The sequence below is a fragment of the Pollachius pollachius genome (genome assembly GCF_949987615.1).
Source record: "Pollachius pollachius genome assembly, chromosome: 18".
NCBI lineage: Eukaryota > Metazoa > Chordata > Actinopteri > Gadiformes > Gadidae > Pollachius > Pollachius pollachius.
In genome coordinates this window covers 13,177,107-13,199,593 of record NC_136951.1, presented here as the reverse complement: position 1 = coordinate 13,199,593, position 22,487 = coordinate 13,177,107, and the positions used below count along the sequence as shown (strand labels likewise).

The 22,487-nt window shown below is 46.6% G+C and overlaps 1 protein-coding gene across 2 annotated transcripts; it reads left to right on the top strand.

Annotated features, from left to right (window-relative positions):
• Positions 1–154: 154 nt before the first annotated feature.
• Positions 155–7,818, top strand: LOC307089276 (ubl carboxyl-terminal hydrolase 18-like). 2 transcript variants are annotated; one of them, XM_079755480.1, is made up of 10 exons: positions 155–2,073; positions 2,376–2,541; positions 2,658–2,800; positions 3,014–3,093; positions 3,719–3,859; positions 4,174–4,269; positions 4,825–4,992; positions 5,183–5,317; positions 6,730–6,773; positions 6,867–7,818. In XM_079755480.1, exons 1-10 carry the CDS (start codon positions 2,037–2,039, stop codon positions 6,910–6,912), a joined length of 1,056 nt encoding a protein of 351 aa, XP_079611606.1. In that variant the 5' UTR covers positions 155–2,036; the 3' UTR covers positions 6,913–7,818. The 2 variants fall into 2 exon arrangements, with proteins under 2 accessions (XP_079611606.1, XP_079611605.1); XM_079755479.1 differs by having other exon boundaries at positions 6,864–7,818.
• The last annotated feature ends 14,669 nt before the right edge of the window (positions 7,819–22,487 follow it).

Genomic DNA, 22,487 nt, shown 5'->3' with positions numbered 1-22,487 from the left:
AATTTATAATAGGGTTAGTTCATCATTTTGCATAATTTATAATATATGTATATATATATATATATATATATATATATATATATATATATATATATATATATTACTATTATTCATCTAATGTTTTTTGGCAAATATCTTTGTTTTGGGTTTTACTAAATACTATGTACTACATATACGTGTATATATCGGGTTTTTTTTTGGCAATACCTTGGTTTTTGTTTTTATTGTATTTTTATGATTTCAAGATGCCTGTGTATTACATATTCTGTAGATATATTTCTTGTTCGTTGCAGAATTTTATTATCAATACAAAAACAGGCTGGGATTCCGCCTAACTCCGATGAGAGGACTCTGAATAGCAGAAAACTGTGTTTGATTCTCTGTTCTGGTAAACATGTGCGTGTGAGGTGCTGGATGCAGTGGCGCCGGAATGATTTCAGTGGTGGGGGCGGCAAATGCGCGTGCATGTGTCGAACAGCGCGTGACACCTCATCATCCTAGGCCACACACCGGCGCCGAAGGGCCGCGGTGGACATTTCACGCGCGTCAATTGCCGCCCCTAGCACCAATAGGAAGCGGCGCGCACCGTTGTGATCCAAATAATGTGTCGTCACCGCAAAGTAAACACTGAATCATCATAATAACCTTCTTCATTGTCATCATAATCCTCATCATCATCGCAATCATCATTATAGATGGCTTTTGGATTTGATTGTATAACTTTGGTCGTGTTTAATGCAGTGCTTCGCACCATCAACGCACAAGTGTAAATAACAATGGATTCCGAGTTACTATACTAGGCATTATGATGGCGGTCCTCTGCGTAGTGCAGTGAGTCTAGTTAGTAGAGATGCGCGGATGAGCTGTCATCCCGATTTTGAGTTGCGTGTTCCGCGTCCCGACAAAAAGCCTGTCGGCTCGCTAAAATGTCCAACCACTATGAAATGTCCCCTGTTGTCAGCGAACATAGCCAACGTGGTCTTATTATAGCCCGATCATTAACTAAAAGACACATAGAAAGAATAAAGCATCCAGTATATGATTTCAACAATGTGTGAGGGCATATCCAGCAGGAATGATCGCACAGTGGAATGCTTATGGAAAACCAGCGTACGAGAGCTGGGCGGAGATTTCAGAAGCAGGGAGATTATAGAAAAATATGATTTGTCAGTTTTCCGTTTGTCTAGTCAATATGTTCACCTACTTTATTTATTTATTTCAAATTTGTCTGCGACGAACGAATCGGGGCAAAATCGGGCTGAAATCGTGTAGTCTGAACCAGCCATAAGCAAGCAGCAGCAGCGCCATTGTGCGAATTCCCTACTAGACCAAACGAGACTCGTAATGGTAGGTAAAAACAATACTTTATTAAAGCATGCAATTGTGATGTAGAAAAAAAGGAAAACAAAACAAAGTGCTTGCATGATATTGAAGCCTACAGCGATCATTAGTTAACTTGTGTGGCGGTGCCTTATCATTTGTTTACCCTTGGTTCATGGCAACGCGATTGCTACCTTCCGTAGTACTCTCATTGGCTGAATCGTTGAGAACGTTTTAGACTCAATCAATATAAGGTCGTGGGGAGGCGAAGCTTTGTTCGTTTGTATAGTAACAATATTAGGCCAAAACATAACTAAGAAACGAAATAGTTCATCAAAACAGGCAAAAAAAAAATAGATAGATATATATATAGATTTTATTTCAGGAAAAGTGGGGTGGCCATTGGCCCCGCGGCCTCATAGGTTCCGGCGCCTATGATGCCCTCCAGAGAAAGACGATGAGAAGAACAAACATATTTCTATATTTATTTTATAATTTGCTACAACTCACCTGGTCAAACTGATCCTGAGACATTCAACTGGTGATACATGAGCTGATAAGTTTCGGTTCTCTGGCGGCTCTAAAAACGAAACTGAACCGTTGAGCGTCCCTCTTCGGTCTCGTCACCCTGTGGTCTGTCAGCTGTTCTCCTAAACTTTGGACCCGAGGAGCTGATTAGAGAGACGTTTAGAAGAAGTTGTTCCTACTACCGATCCATGGGGGGATATTCTTCGAGGAGTAACGTTTCAACAGGTAGGCGATATGATTAAATCGATCAGAATCTCTGTCAGTTTCACTCCTGATCAAAGCGATTATTTATAGTTTTAGCTTTGATCAAATAACGAAGTATGACAGTTGACCAGGCCTACTTTAAAAGTTGGATTGAATTTGTCAGAAGAAACAAACAACAATATACAGACAGATATATTGTTGGTGATCTTTCTTCTGAGAAATGTACGCATTATAATTCGCTTTGGATAAAAGCGTCTGCTAAACGCCCTAAAGGTAATTGAATTGCAGCCCCATCTAATACTCTGCGTGGGACTCGAACCCAGTGTCAGAACCTCGTTCATCAGTCTGGAGTGGTCGGGAGAACTACAGGATGACCCCAGAACGTTTCTCACGGTGGAGAGGTCTGGAGAACTATGGGCTGACCTGCTGCGTCAACGCTCTGCTCCAGTCCTTCATCGCCACGTCGGAGCTGAAGGACCTCCTCGACAGGTAACACCTCACCGGACTTTACACGTGTCTCAATCCTGATGTAATATTCCATCTTCTTACTCGGCCGTAAGTCTTCATACGATTCAGAAAATGACTTGAATGTCCAATACTCCAAGGTGGGATTCCTCGTCTGTGCGTGAGGATGCTCTGGATAACGTGCCGGTCCATCTGAAGGGGGTACTGGGGGCCATCAGAGACCCTTCCTGCCGGGCCCCCCACAAGGACTTCCTCCGCTGTCTGGACCGACAACACATCCGATGTGAGGACCCCCCACACACTATAGAGTATATTAGAGATATGACACGTATGATTAGGATGATGGCGGTGAGTAAGATGGTGATGACAACGCAGATGAATAAGAAATGATGGTGATGATGAAGATGGCTGTGGTTACGATGAGATGATGGTGATGAGGAGGAGGGTGGTGGTGTTGATGATGACGATGCTACGTCCATTTTGTCTGGTGTTGCAGTGAACGTACAGCATGATGCAGACGAGGTCTTCCTGGCGGTCCTGAACTTCATCCAGCAGCAGATGGATGACAAAGCCTTGGTTGGTGTTTCATTAATCATACCGATCACATCCATACTGATCCTCACTTAAATCATACTGATAACATCTGTACAGATCCTCAATTAAATCATACTGATCACATCTGCACAGATCCTCACTTAAATGATACTGATCACATCTGTACAGATCCTCAATTAAATCATACAGATCACATCTGTACAGATCCTCAATTAAATCATACTGATCACATCTGCACAGATCCTCACTTAAATCATACAGATCACATTTGTAAAGATCCTCTATTAAATCATACTGATCACATCTGTAGAGATCCTCACTTAAATCATACTGATCACATCTGTAAAGATCCACTATTAAATCATACTGCACAAACCCATAAAGAGTCTGAAGATGATATCCATGAACAATCCAGATTCCCACAGATCATGATGGGATGATAATTAATATATTTTAACAGTTCACAATTATCACTCAAATGACCCGAAGTATAGTTACTCTGTTATACTATACTAGTCTTTTCTATAATATGCTGTTCTATGCCCAGTCTGAGCTACGGTAGTACGCCCATCCTGCAGGCCCACCTCACCTGCAGGCCCACCTCACCTGTCCGCCCCACTCACCTGTACACCCCCTTGACCTGCAGGCCCTGGAGATCCAGAGTCTGTACCGGCTCTCTGTGGAGCTCCACCACCAGTGTGTGGAGTGCTCCTCCACCCGGCCCCCGCCGGGCCCCAGCTACCTGCTCAGTCTGCCGCTGCACATAAGACATCAGAGCAACACTCTGGTGAGACCCAGACATAGATCTATACCTCCTTCCATCTTTCTACCTATTCCTCCATGTAACTACATCCATCCATATATCTACATCCATATATCTACATCCATCCATATATCTACATCCATATATCTACATCCATACTGTATATCTACATCCATCCACATATCTACATCCATATATCTACATTTATCCATCTATCTACACGTCCATGTGTCTACGTCTATCCATTAGGCTACACATAAAGACACATGATGATTAGCATACTACGTAATTCTTCTGAATCCCAACACCAATCAGCTTTTTTTTCCCGTGGTTTTCAGAAAGACTGCCTGGTGTCCTTCTTTGAGCTGCAGGATTTGAGCGGCATCGACAACTGCTTCTGTGACCAGTGCAAAACCCGGACCCCCTTTAAACACGTTAGTGGTCTCTGTGCCCATTGCAAAACATGGACCCCCGATTAAACACGTTAGTGGTCTCTGTGCCCATTGCAAAACCTGGACCCGGTCTATACAGGTTAGTGTTCTCTGTGCCAAAGACCCGGTCTAAACCGATTAGTGGTCTCTGTGCCCAGTGCAGAACCGGTCTAGACAGGTTAATGGTCTCTGTGCCCAGTGCAGAACCGGTCTAAACAGGTAAGTGGTCTCTGTTCCCAGGGCAGAACCGGTCTAGACAGGTCAGTGGTCTCTGTGCCAAGGACCTGGTCTAAATCAGTTAGTGGTCTCTGTGCCCAGTGCAGAACCAGTCTAGACAGGTTAGTGTTCTCTGTGCCCAGTTCAGGACCGGTCTAGACAGGTTAGTGTTCTCTGTGCCCAGTGCAGGACCGGTCTAGACAGGTTAGTGTTCTCTGTGCCCAGTGCAGAACCAGGACACAGTCTAAACAGATCAATTGAGTCGCAGACTCGTAGACCCTTCTGTCGTGTCATGGAGAACCGTTCCAGCCTAAAGACCCTTCTTTCTGTTCTGTTCCACAGGGACACAGGATCCTCTCCTTGCCCACCATTTTGTGCGTGCAGCTGCAGAGGTTTCGTTACTCCGACTCCGGCTGGATGCACAAACTCGACTGCTCCGTGGAATTCCAAGAGTCTTTGGATTTCCAGGACATTTGCGGCCAAGATGTGTTTTCAAAGGACTTTCAAAAGGTGTGCTTTTTTATTAAAATATATGGAGTTTACAATATTGAAGGTGAGGTGTGATGTTGATTAGCCATTAAAAGTCTTTGGAAATCAACCCCATAATTTATAGATAATATCAGTCTGTTTCCATCCATCCATCATTTATTTCAATGATATGTGTCCATTCTCATTCCCAGCATGGGCTTTTGTTTTTCAGAACGAGAGCACAAAGTACAGCTTGTTCGCGGTGATCGTCCACTCCGGGACTGCGAGGTCGGGACACTACACCGCCTTCGTCCGGTCGGCAGGGGGCTCGGACTGGTTCTACGCAAACGACAGCCATGTTAATCCCGTGAGTGGTTATTCTGCAGCTGTTTGTTGGTTCCAGTGGCAAAAGCGAAACCTAAGCTCTCCCACTGATCTTCAGTGAATGTGAAATGGTGTTTAGATATGTACCTTAAGAAACAGGGTTAGCGATGGACAAAAGGAGGAATGGAAATTGATGTCAACAGGCTAGTGTGGTTACCACAATGCCCCTCTTTTTCCAAACACCTTCCTATCCATCTCCACTGTGTTAGAAGGTCCACAAACATAATTTAACAATATCACACAAGAGGAAGTGCTGTTGATGGGGTCGTAGGTACGAGGCCGTAGGCCGAGTGCCGAAGATGATCAAAGCAGTGCTGATATTCAGTACAACAGCACGACCTCGAGTGTGATATTGCTTTCATACAACAGTTCTACAAGCACCATTTATAACAGTAATAAACAACAACAGAATATGATTTGTTTGTTTATTTAATGATTTATTTGGCTTCGCCAACACAAATAGATCCGCAATTGGACCCGGACTGAACTGTTGCCAAGCAACACATAAAGACACTAGCTTAACATAACATTCAAGGACAATTCCGGTATTTTGAACATTTAGCCCCCTTTCTGGTTTGTCTAGGATGAAATAGAGTGGTTAACACCGACATTTTGAATATTGGTCCTGTCTCGAGTATTTGGCTTATTTCAAATCGCCCCTCTCTGCTTCACAATGGCTGGCTATGTGCATTCAAAAACACCCCTAAACGATCGTTTTCAGAAATGTGAAACTCATCGAGTGGTTAGTGGTGTTCGCTGATGTTCTTAATCTATTATTTTTATCTAGTATTTTAGCGGAACCGGAAACAGAAAGGGGGTTCGCTTGAGGTCTATTTGCTAGGTTCTACCCCTACTGTTGATTCCATTTCCGGCCCGGTCTGGTTTCCATTTCATTTACAAAATGCCGATATACAAAATGCCAAATAAAACACGACAGAAACTGTATTTCGCTACAATACTTGATTAGGAACATCAACGAACACCACTAACCACTCGATGAGTTTCACATTTCTGAAAACGAACGTTTAGGGGTGTTTTTGAATGCACATAGCGAGCTATTGTGAAGCAGGCAGGTGCGATTCGAAGTTAGCCAAATACTCGAGACAGGACCAATGTTCAAAATTTCGGTGTTTTGAACCATTCTTTTTCATCCTGGACAAACCAGAAAGGGGGCTCAATGTTCAAAATACCGGAATTGTCCTTCAACGGTTGAGAACACCTGTAAAGCGGAGTGATACATGTATAGTTAAAAGTCCCAGTGCTGTTATACTCTATATCAGCACTCTTGGAATGCCTCTTATCCATGAAATTACTTGGTCTGAACTAACTGTTGTGTAAGAACCAATAAGGGGTTTTATTGGTGTATTTGATGGTTTCCTGCCCCTGAACCTCCAGGTTTCCTGGGAGGCTGTGAGGGAGACGTACGGTGGTCGCAGCAGGTAATCTTCTCAACACGCTGTTATGATTTAATATGTGAACATATTAATAACAATGATAACATGATGAGACCAACGCTCCGATGTTCCCAGCAGGACGGCCTACATGCTGCTGTACCGGAGAGAACCCACCCAGACCTAGGGAGGTGGAGAGGGGGAGAAACAAGAAGGAGGGAAACAAGAAGGAGAGAGACAAGAAGGAGGGAGACGGGAAGGGAAGAAACAAGGAGGGGAGAAACAAGAAGGGTGGAAACAAGAAGGGGAGGTAAAAGAATGGGAGAAACAAGAAGGGGAGAAACTAGAAGGGGAGAATCAAGAAGGGGAGAAACGAGGAGGGGAGAAACTAGATGGAGAAAAACAAGGAGGGGAGGAACAAGAAAGGGAGAAACAAGAAGGGGAGAAACTAGAAGCAGAGAAACAAGATAGAGAGAAACATGATGGAGAGAAACTAGAAGGGGAGAAACCAGAAGGGGATTAATTAGAAGGAGAGAAAAAAGAAGGGGAGAAATTAGAAGTGGAGAAACTAGAAGGGGAGAAACTAGAAGGAGAGAAACAAGAAGGAGAGAAATTAGAAGGGGAGAAACCAGAAGTGGAGAAACTAGAAGGAGAGAAACTAGGAGGAGAGAAACAAGAAGGGGAGAAACGAGAAGGAGAGGATATAGAAAGGGAGAAACAAGGAAGAGAGAAACAAGGAGGAGGGAAACCAGAACGGGAGGAAATAGAAGGAGAGAAACTAGAAAGGGAGAAATTAGATGGAGAGAAACAAGGAGGGTAGAAACAAGAAGGGGCTGTTATCCCGCAGTAATCAGCCCGACCTCGAAACGTTAACGGCCCACCGGGAATTCTCCCGACTCTCCCGATTAGCACTCCGCCATCGTGTGTGTATGTGTGTGTGTGTGTGTGTGTGTGTGTGTGTGTGTGTGTGTGTGTGTGTGTGTGTGTGTGTTTGTGTGTGTAGGCGTTATTCGATAGCCTGGTAATATGTATAGGCCTACGTATGGTAGGAATATTCATACTGGTTTAAACAATAAATGTTTTTCCCATCTTTGCTGAGCAAGAGTTTTGTTCGAAAGTTCAGTGATTGAAACAAATAAAAGCCTGGGCTATTGAAGTTTTACGGTAGGCCTACCACTGTCATGCACCTACCCGATGTCAAGTGGACCGGGTTTAATTCACTGCGGGTCTCTCTTATATCCATCTTACCAAATATATTTTATTACTGTCCTTCTGAATACTCTCTGATCTCACTAAAAGGCTAGCAGTACGAAATCAAGGGAAATTTAGAATAGAAAAAAAGTGTGATTAATCGTGAGTTAACTATGACATTAATGCGAATCGCGAATTTCGATTAAATATTTTAATCACTTGACAGCACTAGCATATATATATAGATATCTATATATATATATTGTTTTTTTCTCTGGCAATACCTTGGTTTCTATTTTTATTGTATTTGTATAATTTCAAGATGCCTGTGTATTAAATATGCTGTAGATATATTTATTTTTAGTTGCAGAATTTTATTATCTAAACAAAACGTTTTTAGTCCTTCTGATAATCCCGCTAGGGGGCGGTAGACGCATGAGGCCGTCAGTACCGAGGCTCTCTGCGGACCACACACGTCTGGTAACCGGGCTGGGGGGTTGTCTGAAAGAGGAAGCATGCCTTCTGGAGCTGTTAGGGAAATACCTGCACTGGTGTGTTGACTCATTGTTGTATCGACACACCACCACCACCACCACTTTGACTGCGACTCTGAGAACGAGAAAAAAACGCCCCAACCAACACGCACACACCTTTCAGTTTCCACAGAACACACATTCTTCATTTCTCAATCCTCCCAGCCCAACAAAGTGCTATGTTGCGTCCCACTGATTTCGTATTGAGTTGACTCTTCTCCAACTCTTGCAAGTTCCCACATAGTTCCAGCAGCACGGGCTGTCTTGGCAGGGCCGCTGCTGCAGAACTCGGCCCGCTCTTAAAGCGAGAGTTCCCAGGCTGGGGCCCCTGAGAAGCGGCTGACGGAATGGAACATGTCCGCGCTGCGGGGGCCCATGCTAACAACCCATAGCTCTCCGTGAGTTAACAATAAAATAATGGACAGTGAGAAACTTACTCCCAACAATGTGATGTATTTGATACAACTAAATTAAAGTTATGTTTTGGACAGGAATGAATATGGCTGCATGTCAGAGGCTACATGAGTGCTGCTCTGTTCAACTTCTTAAGCTGGCTGCTAAATGTAAAGTGTTCATGTTGGGGAAACAATGTCAACATTGTGCCCCAAGGACTGAACAGACATTTTCAGAGCTGAGTCGCAGTTCTTGTCCTCAGCGGTTGTATAGAATTATAATTATCTATCTTTATTATACAATATCGCCTGTGTAACACTGATTATGGGTCTGCTGCTGTATGCAAAGGGTGGTAGACCAAACCAGTGAGGAAGTGTCTACTGGTCTGCTTCTGTATGAACAGGGTGGTAGACCAAACCAGTGAGGATGAGTGTACTGGTCTGCTGCTGTATAAACAGGATGGTAGACCAAACCAGTAAGAATGAGTCTACTACTGGTTCATAGAGGAGCTGATCCGTAGTAGTTAGCATTGTGAGCTACGTCGTTTTTGTCTTATGATGGTGGCTTTTTGAAGAGGCTCTTTATGTCAGAGTTTATAAATAGCTTGCCATGTCATGAGGGCAGAGCGATGTCCAGATGTACTGTCACATGTTGGGGGGGATTCAGGTATATGGGGGTGGGGGGGCACAGGAAGGCACCTTTTGGGGGGGGGGGGGGGATGCAACCCCTTTGATGGAGAACAAGAGTGCATTGCACACTTCATCCCATGGTTCCATTGTCTCGAAGCAGCAGGCGTCTCCGACCCCCTGCAGGGAACGCGACCACATAAGGACCGCCGGCAGAGCTCCAGCCTGCCGTCGCCTCACGCAGCCACTTGTGGGGTGCGGGTCTCTGTTTGCACGGCCGGTGACTCAGCGAACGGCATTGTTGTGTGCGTGCCGTCATGCTGTAGGCGTCGTGATGTTGACACACAGTAGCCCCGGCCGTCTGCAGAGGTTCCGATGATTGACGTGTGCACAGCAAGGGGAGATAGCCACATTCCGGGGGCGGTGATGTGTGGTCGCGGCTCAGCATTCGGCTCTCTGCCTCTCGAGGTTCTCTGCAGGGCGGTGAGTGACACCAAAGTGTCGAGTCACACACCCCCCTTCCCGCTGTTTTCACAGAACAGGGCTTGAGGTTTCATATTAACGTGTCGTCCTCATTCTGTGTTGACGCGTATTTACCAGTTACTAGGTGAGAGCGGTTTCCAGGAGGAGAGAGGGCTTTGGCTTGTAAGCGATACACCCTTAGATTTCCTCACACTTGTGTTTTTAGAGAGCTGGGTTTTCACAGGCTGAGCTGTTTCGAAGGTTATGCACAGAGATTACTTAAAGTATGAGGAAAATCATTAGAATACTGTAAATACATCAGAGGAGAACCACAGTCACAGTCACGCCATGCAGAAGGTCAGTAAGGAGCAGAAAGGAGGTAGGTCATGAGGTCAGGCTGAAGATATTGCGGATCACACCCAGACCTTTAGGCTGAGATTCGCCCACCCCTGACCAATGCACTATCAAAGCTGCTGTGACCCTTTTGAGACCTCATTGGAATTCTCCAACTCCTGCTTGATAAACCGTGTTTACGGCCTAGTGAGCCCCCTCAGCCCCTAGTCGTGTGTCGATGACCTGGAATTCTTCAGGAATTCTGCTCATTCCTGTTCACCCAAAAAATAAAATCCTGCCTAACTGGGAGCCGACTGGCTCTGAATTAGGCAGACTAATCCTATTTCTGCAGTCCTCTTGTTTTGGAACGAAAAGCTCGCTGGTTCTGTTTTTTTTTTTCAGTTCTGAACTCAAGGCCTGACTTGTTTCCAACCAGGAAACGATCTTCTCCCTGCTGGCAGAGGAACACGATGGTGACCATGGTGAATTCTGCTAGTAAATAGCAAACAAGAACTGTAGGAAAATGTCTGCTGTATGACTTTAATTTTCCCTCCCCTGTGCAGAAAAATGTATTAAATCAGATGGTGGAATGCGATGCTGAGAGCTTTTCGTGTTTGCTCATGAAGTGAAACTCCTAACTGATTCACAGAGAGTTATGCAGGTACCTGAAGGTAAATCTTCTGCTGCTTCTTATCTGTACTCTGGGACTTGCGTTGGGCACCCACTGCTATTCAGTAATCCAACAAACTTACAGTAGAACTTATTTTAGACATGTCATTAAGGAGCAGGTGGGGGTGAGGGTTCTACAGGTAGAATGCAAGCATCGGGCACAGATCCCAGCAGTCTGCGACTGGGATTCAAACCCCTTTAACCCTAGAGTCTAGGGGAGGGGGTGTGACTCCCAGTGGGTCTCTGGTGTGGGGCAGGACAGTAGACTTACCTCCCTAAACAGGGTATCCACCACGCAGTGGCCCCTCATCTGTGGGCTCCCCAATGTCTTGGCTATAGAGCCCTATATTGGGGTCCACTCCAATGGGTTCCACCTGCTGCCTCAAGAAATACATCTCCGTTAACTGGAGGCTACTTCCTGCAAGAACTGGAGTCGATCGGGTCACTCTGCTTAAGCCCCCAACATCTGCTGTAGCCGATATATATATTGTACTAAAAAGAATGAGATTCAGTGGAGTTTACATTACTAGCTGTCATGCAGACGCCTTCCATCTTATCTTTCCCACACAGGAGAAAAAAGTTTCCTCTCTTGATAGAGAGAGAGAGCGAGAGAGAGAGACCAAGAGATAGAGAGGAGAGAGAATGGGACTACAGAGTTAGACTCTCCACACTCATTTAGTTTGACACCCTAAGAGTAATAAATAGCACATTTCTTTGAGATGTGAGCCTTCCAGTCTGACCAGCATAACCTACCACCTTCCCCACTGGAAGACGATCACATCCTTACTTTTACAACGCAACGTTTTAAAATGTGACACAGTGTAATTCGTGCAGAACAAACTGCATAGGTGGACAGAGATCTGATTGGCCCATGTCAAGGTGACTAAACATGCTTGCGTTCTGATTGGCCTGTGTCAAAGTGATTCAACATGCCTGCATTCTGATTGGCCCGTGTCAAAGTGTCTCAACATGTTTGTGTTCTGATTGGCCTGGGTCAAAGTGACTAAACATGTTTGCGTTCTGATTGGCCCGTGTCAAAGTGACTAAACATGCTTGCGTTCTGATTGGCCCGTTTCAAAGTGACTAAACATGCTTTCGTTCTGATTGTCCTGTGTCAACACATACTTGCCAGCTACTGGCCGGTTGCTGGATAGAATAAGGGAGAGGAAACATGTTATTATTTTATGGAGATGTAGGGCTTTCCAGTACGGACAGGTAGTTATTCAGAAACTAAACTATTCAGCTGTTGAGAGGGTTTGATGATTAAACTGGATTGATTAATGATTAAATAGTGAATAATAGGACTGAAATAAGCTGGAATAAAGCTTGTGTATAAGTTGGAAATCCAATGTTATCTTTTCAGTGTCTTTAAATCATATGGAAATTGGCCTTTGTTTGTTATGGTAAAGCATTTGATTCCAATAAATAGGTCATGGCTTTACAATTCACAGGGTAAGGCAACCCTGGCTCACTACTTTGTCACTTAACAGCTAATGGTTGCCATTATCTAGAACTAGCTATGTTTAGACTCCCACACCACACTTGGTTGGTCCACCAAGGTAGAGCACAAGCCCCTCCCAATGTTATTGGGAGGGGCTTGTGCTCATCTGTTATCAGCCAACCGTTAGCAGTAGCATGTGCTAGCACTAGCTAGGTGTAGACTTTGTATGGTTGGTCTACCAACGAGCAATGGGCAGGGAACTCATGAGTCCCTTGTAGTTGTAAGTCATTTAGCGGCCACCTAGAAGCTAACAGTAGCATGAAGTAAAGCCATAGCCTGTATGGGGTCCATCTTGCTGTGTGTGAACGTAAATACCCACATTGGTCTCACAAAGAAGAGACCACCTGGTAACTTGGGAGAGGGGGAGGCTAGAGCAGGGTTTCCATTCTCCCCCTCCCCCCATCATCGTTTAGTCTGTCCCTATGGTTTGGCTAGCAGCCTATCTGATGGTCCTGTGAGAACCCTAACCCGGGTTCCTACAGAGGGATCAGGCCTGCTGAGGCTACTGAGATGGGGGCCCTCTCAGGTTACGGATGAATTGACTTTCCTGATGGGCACGGTTACCTGTCTCTTCTGCCTGTCTGTCGGCGCATACCAACACAAAACAACCGCTCCTGCTCCAACACGCAGCTGCTGGTTCCCACGCTCACAAGGAGCCTGTTATTTGTGGCGTGGCGTTCCACCGGAGCGAGTTGCTTTTGTAGATTAAGCTCTGGAATGTTTAGCAGATTCCAGGTTTTTCTTTTCCATTGAATCGATTCAATAAACGCAAACGCCTCTCTTGGCGTTTTTGATACAACAGTAGTGCTGTACCTCATGTCTCTGGATGGCTTTGATACGTCAGTAATGCCGTACCTCATGTCTCTTGACGGCTTTGATATGTCATTAATGCAGTACCTCATGTCTCTCGATGGTTTTGATACACCAGTACCCTTTGTCTCTTGATGGATTTGATACGTCAGTAATGCCATTCCTTATGTCTCTTGACGGTTTTGATGTGTCATTAATGCAGTACCTCATGTCTCTTGATGGTTTTGATACGTCAGAACCTCATGCTTTTGATGGTTTTGATACATCAGTAATACTGAACCTCTTGATGGTTTTGATATGTCAGTACCTCATGCTCTTGATGGTTTTGATACGTCAGTACCTCATGCTCTTGATGGTTTTGATACGTCAGTACCTCATGTCTCTTGATGGTTTTGATACGTCAGTAATACCGTATCTCATGTCTCTCGATGGTTTTGATACACCAGTACCCTTTGTCTCTTGATGGATTTGATACGTCAGTAATGCCATTCCTCATGTCTCTTGACGGTTTTGATATGTCATTAATGCAGTACCTCATGTCTCTTGATGGTTTTGATACGTCAAAACCTCATGCTTTTGATGGTTTTGATACGTCAGTAATACTGAACCTCTTGATGGTTTTGATACGTCAGTACCTCATGCTCTTGATGGTTTTGATACATCAGTACCTCATGCTCTTGATGGTTTTGATACGTCAGTACCTCATGCTCTTGATGGTTTTGATACGTCAGTACCTCATGTCTCTTGATGGTTTTGATATGTCAGTACCTCATGTCTCTTGGTGGTTTTGATACGTCAGTAATACCGTACCTCATGTCTCTTGATGGTTTTGATACGTCAGTAGCTCATGTCTCTTTGTGGTTTTGATACGTCTGTAATACCGTACCTCATGTCTCTTGATGGTTTTGATATGATAGGAATACCTCATGTCTCTGGATGGCTTTGATACATCAGTAATGCCGTAACTCATGTCTATTGATGGTTCTGATACGTCAGTACCTCAGGCTCTTGATGTTTTTTATTCGACAGTAATGCCTTACCTCATGTCTATGGATGGTTTTGATACGTCAGTAATACCGTATCTCATGTCTCTCGATGGTTTTGATACACCAGTACCCTTTGTCTCTTGATGGATTTGATACGTCAGTAATGCCATTCCTCATGTCTCTTGACGGTTTTGATATGTCATTAATGCAGTACCTCATGTCTCTTGATGGTTTTGATACGTCAAAACCTCATGCTTTTGATGGTTTTGATACGTCAGTAATACTGAACCTCTTGATGGTTTTGATACGTCAGTACCTCATGCTCTTGATGGTTTTGATACATCAGTACCTCATGCTCTTGATGGTTTTGATACGTCAGTACCTCATGCTCTTGATGGTTTTGATACGTCAGTACCTCATGTCTCTTGATGGTTTTGATATGTCAGTACCTCATGTCTCTTGGTGGTTTTGATACGTCAGTAATACCGTACCTCATGTCTCTTGATGGTTTTGATACGTCAGTAGCTCATGTCTCTTTGTGGTTTTGATACGTCTGTAATACCGTACCTCATGTCTCTTGATGGTTTTGATATGATAGGAATACCTCATGTCTCTGGATGGCTTTGATACATCAGTAATGCCGTACCTCATGTCTATTGATGGTTCTGATACGTCAGTACCTCAGGCTCTTGATGTTTTTTATTCGACAGTAATGCCTTACCTCATGTCTATGGATGGTTTTGATATGTCAGTTATGAAGAAATTAACTAAACTATGTTGAGCTACATAAATCTCACTATGACCGTGGCTCTCTTCTTTGACATTGACTGCGTTCTTGTCATGCAGTAAAGAATGGAATGACAGCTTCAGGCTAAGCGCTGAGCGCTATCCGATACAGCTCTCAGCTATAGATAACCTCCTAGCAAACTGCTCGCTGCTGCAGACACCCATTCGATCCACGTGTCTTTGGCATGTGTGTGTGTGTGCGTGTGTGTGTGTGTGTGTGTGTCTGTGCGCATGTGGGAGTATGTTTGCATGACAGTTGCTACATCAGGGTGGCGGTTAATGATTTGCACAGTGACAGCAAATTAACGCGAGTGGATAAATGCTGAGGGAACACTCCAGTTTGTGTGTTGTTTCTCCTTCTCTGTTCTTGGGGGTCTCTCCCTTCCTCGTGATGTGACCCGGTTCTGTTTGTAACGGCACCTTGAGAGAGCAAGCAACACGACGTCAGAACTTCTCTGACCCTCTCCCTCCTCGTCTCCCTCTTCGTCAACCTCTCCCGTCTCCCTTCTCGTCTCCCTCCTCGTCTCCCTCCTCATTGTCCTCCTGTCTCCCTCCTCGTCTCCCTCCTGTCTCCCTCCTCGTCTCCCTCTCCTCTCCGGGACAAAGGCTCTCTAGTGCCAGGTAGCGGCGGGCATTCCTGTCACATTCCACCACGGGGAAGCTGCCGGGATCAGGATAAAACATGGCCGAGACAAAGAGCCACTCTCATCGGCGTGGTCTAGGGTTCTCTGGGAAAGTTCGGGACACAGAGCTAGGTCTGACAGGGGGTAAGAATGTGGAGAGGGTGTACCGACGCTAGCGAGGTCTCCGTGAAACTACCTCAGAGACACGTTGACGACGATGGGGAAGGTCATCTTAAAGTGCCCCCCCATTTGAAGCCAGGTGAGGATGGTCTTTAGATGGGGGGGGGGGGGGGGGGGGGGGGGGGATGGATAGGGCCTCTCTTCCACTGGCTCTACATATAATTACATCCGTTGAACAGATACCGATGGATTCCACGGAGATCAGGTCTGGCCTTCTCACAACGTCCCCAGACATCCAGGTAGACCAACATCAGGCTCTTGGCTTCTGGTTGTTCACTCTATATCACAGCAGCTACTGGTAATGTATCTGTTAGAGAGGGAGGCTGGGACAGAAAGAGTCAAGGAAGGAGGGGGGGGCGGGAGAGAGGGAGAACCACACAGGTGGGGGGGGTGGGAGGCAAAGTGAGGGGGAGAGAGGGGGAGAGACAGGGAGTTCAAAGCTTGTGTCACTACATCGGTTTGTGCAGTTCTTATTAAATGAAGGCTCGGGAATTTTGATGCTCTGGATGCAAAGGCTGGGGCTCCCTAACACCCCCTCCCAAGCGAGAAGCAGATACTCCTGATAACGAGGTCCAACGTTTTAACTAACAACATTCTTATCAAGTGATTAACCCCACCTTCAAGTCCTTTAAACGGCCCCTTATCTTACAAACTGGATATTCCACAGCGGATGTAAAACATGCGATAACGTACAAAAGGAAAGTATAATTGTTTTTATTAACGTTACAAACGAGAAGGATGGAGGAGGAAGTATTTGTCTCAAGTCGATAAACCAAACCCATCAAACTGGATATTTGATCACTAGATGAATGAATGAATGTGCGATAACGTACCAAAGAAAATTAGAATAGCAATCACATTACCGTTGCACAAAGGAGTGATCCAGAAGGAAGTATTTGCCTCAAGTCATTGGTTGATAAACAAAACCCATCAGACTGGATATCTATCAATAGACGTTGGACAAAAGAATCCAAACTTCCATACAGTTGGTTCTTACATACCTGACTCCAAAGTTGACTTGCCTCGTGTTTCTATGTGATCAAGGAAAGTGTACAGCCGCTTGAATCTCCATTTCCACACACAATGCTAATGTTTGGTTTGTTCTAAAGCTGCTCCATCTGAGCGGCTCTGAGACAGAATGAGAAACCATTAACCTCTCTCTCCCCAACCAGCAGACCCCCCACTGACACCAGTCTGAGAAACCATCAACCTCCTGCTCCTCAACCAGCAGACCCCCCGCTCAGACCAGTCTGAGCGCTATCGACAGACGCCATGTCATTTCCAGATGTGTGACTCCTCTTACAGTAGCTTGTGATTCCCTTACGCACGCACACGCACGCACACACGTACGCACGCACGCACGCACACACAAACAGACACACACACAGACTCCTCCCTGGCAGGTCGTTGGTGAAACATCCACATCATAATGAATGTGAAGGCCTTCGCTTGATTCATAGCTCTGGTAGGGTATAATTAAACCCAGCTATATGCGCTAACTGTTGAGCTGCCATTAGTTGGCCTGCCTTGCTGCTCCGAGCCGTGTGCATAAATGCATGCAAGATGTGTGCTTGCGAGCACGGCCTTCTTCTATATGAGGTGTGTGGTTGTGGGCGGTCTGGGATGGATTGCATAGGGAAATGAGAAGAGATGGGCTGTGGTGCCAGGGCCCCTTCGCTGGGGGAGAGAGGCCTCTGTGATGTGGCTCCAACGGGCCATTTTCTAGAAAGTAGCAAGGGCCGTTCTGGGATAGCACTTAGCTCGCAGAACGCCGCACGACTCGCTGTGACTGAACCTTTTGTCTGTGAGGCCCTTTGAGTTTGGACTCATGTTTGTGTTACATGGATCAATGCGTGTGTGTGTCTGTGTGTGTGTCTGTGTGTGTGCATGCGCATGTGCATGTCTGTGTGCATGTGTGCGTGTGTGCGTGTGCCTCTGCGTGTGCATGGGCCTGTGTGCGCGTGCGTGCCTGTGTGTGTGTGCGCGTGCGTGTGTGAGTGTGAGTGTGTGTGCGTGTCCTATCTGAAGACGTGACGGAGGGGAACCAGCACATGACATTATCACATGTCGTCTTCCTGAGGCATTCGCTTATCCAGACGAGCTGTGGTTTATCGAGGGCGTGGTCTCCCACGGTTACGACAACGCCTACTCATTAAGACGTGAGGAGGGAAAGTATTTGATAAGGATGCTGGTATTGTCCCTCGCTCCAACTGTCGTCACCCGGAACCACAAGAAAAATAATTAATGCTCCACCCGACCCAGAACCCCTTTCTTTCCTTCCCCCGACCTGCGGAGCCGGCCTGGCCTTAGTGGGCGTGGCCTGAGTGGGCATGAACCTGGGCCCCGGTACTGTACCGTGTCTTGAACCCAAGAACGCAGAACTACAAAATAAAGAGAAAGAATCAAATCGATCCCCGAATTTCGGAAAACGTAAATCTTAAACGTCGTAGATATGCGACGACCCTTCGGTGAACTTCCCGACTTGCTGGCTCTCTCCAGGGGGCGGCGTTGCGGTCCCGGGGCCCCTCTCATCTGCAGCCTGTTACAGCGGGGGGGGTGACATCATCGCCCCCGTCTCCCGGGCCGCGTGGCGGCGCTCGGTAATTGCCCCCCCCCCTCTCCCTTCTCCTCCAGGCCAAACAGAACACACAAGTGGAGCCAGCAGCCGATGCGAGTCAGATGCAAACAGGGGTTTTTCCAGAGCCGCCGATGGGGCCCCGGCACAAGAGCGGGCGGAGCGGCGGCCAAGAGGCCCCGCCGAGGGGGCCCGCCACGCTAGGCCGACTGTAAATGTCAGAAATGAATGAGGGGGGGATCGGGGGGGCCTCCGCTGAGAGTGAAACGTGATCCGCTGTGCCCCCGAGCCAGGCGTTTGATGTGCGCCACAATGCGCCGCTGTCGTCGCCAACAGATTGAGCCCAGGCGGCTCTTTGTGCAGAAGGCCGTGTGTTCACGGAGGTTTGACTCTCCCACATCAGTGGGCTTTATGTTCCATCCCAGGGTTTGAACCTCTGTACCTCCGGGTTCCAGCAGATTCTGCACTAAGGAGGTTCATGTGCGACATGCTAACGTTTATGAGCAGACCCGCCCTGGATTCAGAGGCTGCAGGACGGCCCACTACATTTAGGGCACTAGTCGGGCAGCGAGCATTGGGGATGGAACCCAATACCTTAGAGCTGGGAGTCGAACCCTAAAGCCACTACTACACAATGCAGATTTAGTTTTTGTCAAGGCATGCCCATGATATTGATTTGAATCATCATGAGTCGTTGATGAAGATGATGGCGGTAGGCATCAGCTGCTATCTTAACCCTTGTACACGAATACATGGGCTTTGAGCCTGTAGAAGGTGATGAAGCTCCACAATGCCTTGTCCATGTATTTACCCATTTATTAACCATTTCCAGAAGATCAAACATCTGGACAGATTATGGAGCCATCACAGGGGCGAGACATCACAGGGGCGAGACATCACAGGGGCGGGACACCAAAGGGGCATGCCAGTGAAAAGTGTGCACAAACCCTCATTCCCACGAAACACACATCTGATCTCATAAACATGGCAGGCAGCCATTTGTTGTGGTGGCAGAAGTGAAACTGGCATGCATGTTGAGCAAGAGGAGTGGGTGACCTATGGCCGATGATGTGTGCACGCCACACGCACACACATAAACGCACACTCACACGTACACAGCATATGGGATGGCCTCGACTGTTCCTCGTGGATCCGTCTCTTAAAGCCTTCATCTTTCAGTGCAGGTATCTTTGTCCCCAGACATGTTGTTGTTCAGAGGCTTCAAGAACCTCAGCCTCCTTCTGCCTCACCTCAGAGATTTAAATAGAATCCCTGATCTCTGTCATCGTCTGCCCGGATCTGCCTCGACTCGCCGAGCGAGAGCCTGCAGACCAGGCTGTGGTGCCGCCTTAACCTTTATCAACCTTTACCAAGCGGTTATTCTAACCTTTAGGTGTTCTCCCTGCAGACGGCTTCTGATCTAATTAGCGACATTGTGTTTTTACACCTCTGAGCGGCGAAGCCGTGGTACACAGCTGGTTCTCCTCAAGTTCTGATTCACTCATTACTTACTTCCTTATCTTTACATTTTTTTCTTGTTTTTCATTCAAGAAAAATCGATTGTTTCAATGAATTTGTTAAACAACATTTGAGGGCAGACATATGTTTTTAAAAGCGTGACAAAGTTAAGCCACTTCCCTCTTAGAGAAAAGTGACAAAATGTTTCAGCCGCTAGTTCAGTCATTGTCTCAAGGTTAGAGAACAGTCTGACATTTGACTATGAGTTAAGGTAGTTCAATTGTGTTCAGCCTAGTCAAAACAACCCCCTAGCATGGAAAAGACATACACAGGAAAGATAGAAGTGAAACAAAGAGGCTGGTAGGTGGTGAGGGAAACAAGGCATCAGAAGCAGAGCGAAACCCGGCATCTGTCTGACAAAAGGTTGCTCTTGCACAGGCTTGCAGAGCAGCTGTGTTCTCCCTGAATGTACTGTTAGCATAGAGATATCAGAGGCCCTTTGAATGTACTGTTAGCATAGAGCTAGTAGAGGCCCTTTGAATGTACTCTTAGCATTGAGCTAGCAGAGGCCCTTTGAATGTACTCTTAGCATGGATCTAGCATCTAGCCATTGTATTTATTCAGTTATGTTTGAAGGGTATTCTACTTTGTTAACTCCCAACAATTTTAAAGAAAAGCAAGTATACATTTAATGAAGTTAGATATTTCGCCTTTAGTTGTGTTTTTGTAGTATTGTTGTTGGCTTCCATAGCATACATAAAAATAACGTAAGGTGTTTTATTTGCTTATTTATTTAATATATCTACTTCTACTTTCTAACAGAGCCTTCAGGTGTTTCAGTGTAGAGCTCATGCTAGCTGTCTCTGGCTGGAGTCGCTGTTTCTCCACAGCAGGTGACAGAGGTCATGTTTGTTGAGCCTAGCCTTCCCACTAATGACAATACCTTCAGCGTGTCAACTTCCTGTTTCTGGTCAACCGCGGACAGGTGAACATATGTAAACACCAGTCTTATCATGGGTCATCCCTTGACTCTGGATGTGTGTATTTAAAATCAAAATAAAAGATGGAGCAGTGACCAATCATTAGTTTCTGCCTTCTCTTCTCCTCTCTGACTCGGCTGCAGCAGAGCCAGCTGTTTGCTGCTTGCTGCTGGGGAAGGAAATGACGAGTGCAGTGGAGAATGTGTTATCGTCCCCGCGGCCTTGCTCTGTTCTCGCTGAACCACGTCATGTGTTTGTCTTTCTTATCAGGGCGATGAGGAGAAGCACATTTTGTAGAACTTGGGTACAAAAAATAACCTGACAACCCCCCCGCCCTCCCTACCCATGCACGTTGTCTGAATGTATCCTGTGGTGTCATGTCAGCTTCCTCGGCCACCACATGCATATCGCAACCGACCGACTTCTGCAAGGCTGCTGTTTCAAACTTCACAGAGGAGCCTTGTGTCATAACTTCCCCCCCTCCATCAGGGCGGATGTAGAGCGCTCCAGCTGTCATTGGCCGTTGATGACCTCGTTGTTGTTCCTCAGCGGCCTCTCAGCTGCCGGCAGCCGGTTGGTTTGCCTCCAGATTGTTGGATCGCAGACGGGCTGCGATCCATCTTGCTTAACACCACTTGTGTCTACCTGCCTGTCATGCTGTGTGTGTCTATGTGGGCGTCTGTCCTCTGTGTGTGGGTGAATCTTGAAAAATACATTCAGACTTGGACAACGGGTTTAAAGAGCAGCAAGGACAGGTGACGGGCTGAGGGGTCTGGGTGGAGAGAGAGGGATTCAGTTACAGGTAGCATGGCTGTCCAACATCAGCCCATACGATGAAGAGACGTGTCTAAACATCTCAGGTCTGCATGCGGACCTGAGCTGGCAGAATGCAGACCCACTCACCGGCGGAGCGGTGTTTCGCCAGACGTGACATTTTATTTTGACAGTTGGGCCTCAGAGGGTGGATGTGGCCGCCACACCTTGAACTCTATGGCTGCTATCGGCTCCTCCGCCGCATGCGTCTCGCCGTTCCTCCCACGGCATTTCACACATTCCTCCCTCAGCCCTTCCCCTCACCGCTCCATCTCTTCTTCTGCTGAGTCGTCAGCCGCGTGGATCACCCCGAGACATCCACCAGTTGAGTTATTACCCATCGTGTCCAACAGGGGCAGGTCAGGGGTTAGGGGGCAGGTTAGGGGTTTGGGGTCTCTCGCTCCACAACACCCACAGCAGTACACATGAGGCTGCAGATAGGGGTTTGAACCCAGAACCTTTAATGATGGAGTCAAACACTATGATCAGCATACCATTCTGCGCCACTATGAGGTTCAGGCAGAGCGTAGAGAGGAGGGTCTGCGTCTCCCTCCCCTCTGCCTTGCATATCCTGCTGCGCTCCAGCTTAACGTTATGGTATTCTGTCTGGATCTGTTCTTTCTCGGCGGTATGTGCTGTTTTTGCATCGGCGGGTGAACCATACAGACAGACTCCCCATGATCCTGCTTCCTGTGCCCCGCTGGGACCCGGGCCATCGGACGCGCCACATCACTTCCTGTTATCAAGGGTTGACCTTACTGCTCTGGGCCAATGGGGGGCCAGGGGACCTGCAGTCCCTCCTCCTCAGTCACCAATCTTTTAAGTCGTAGAGTGTAATCCAAC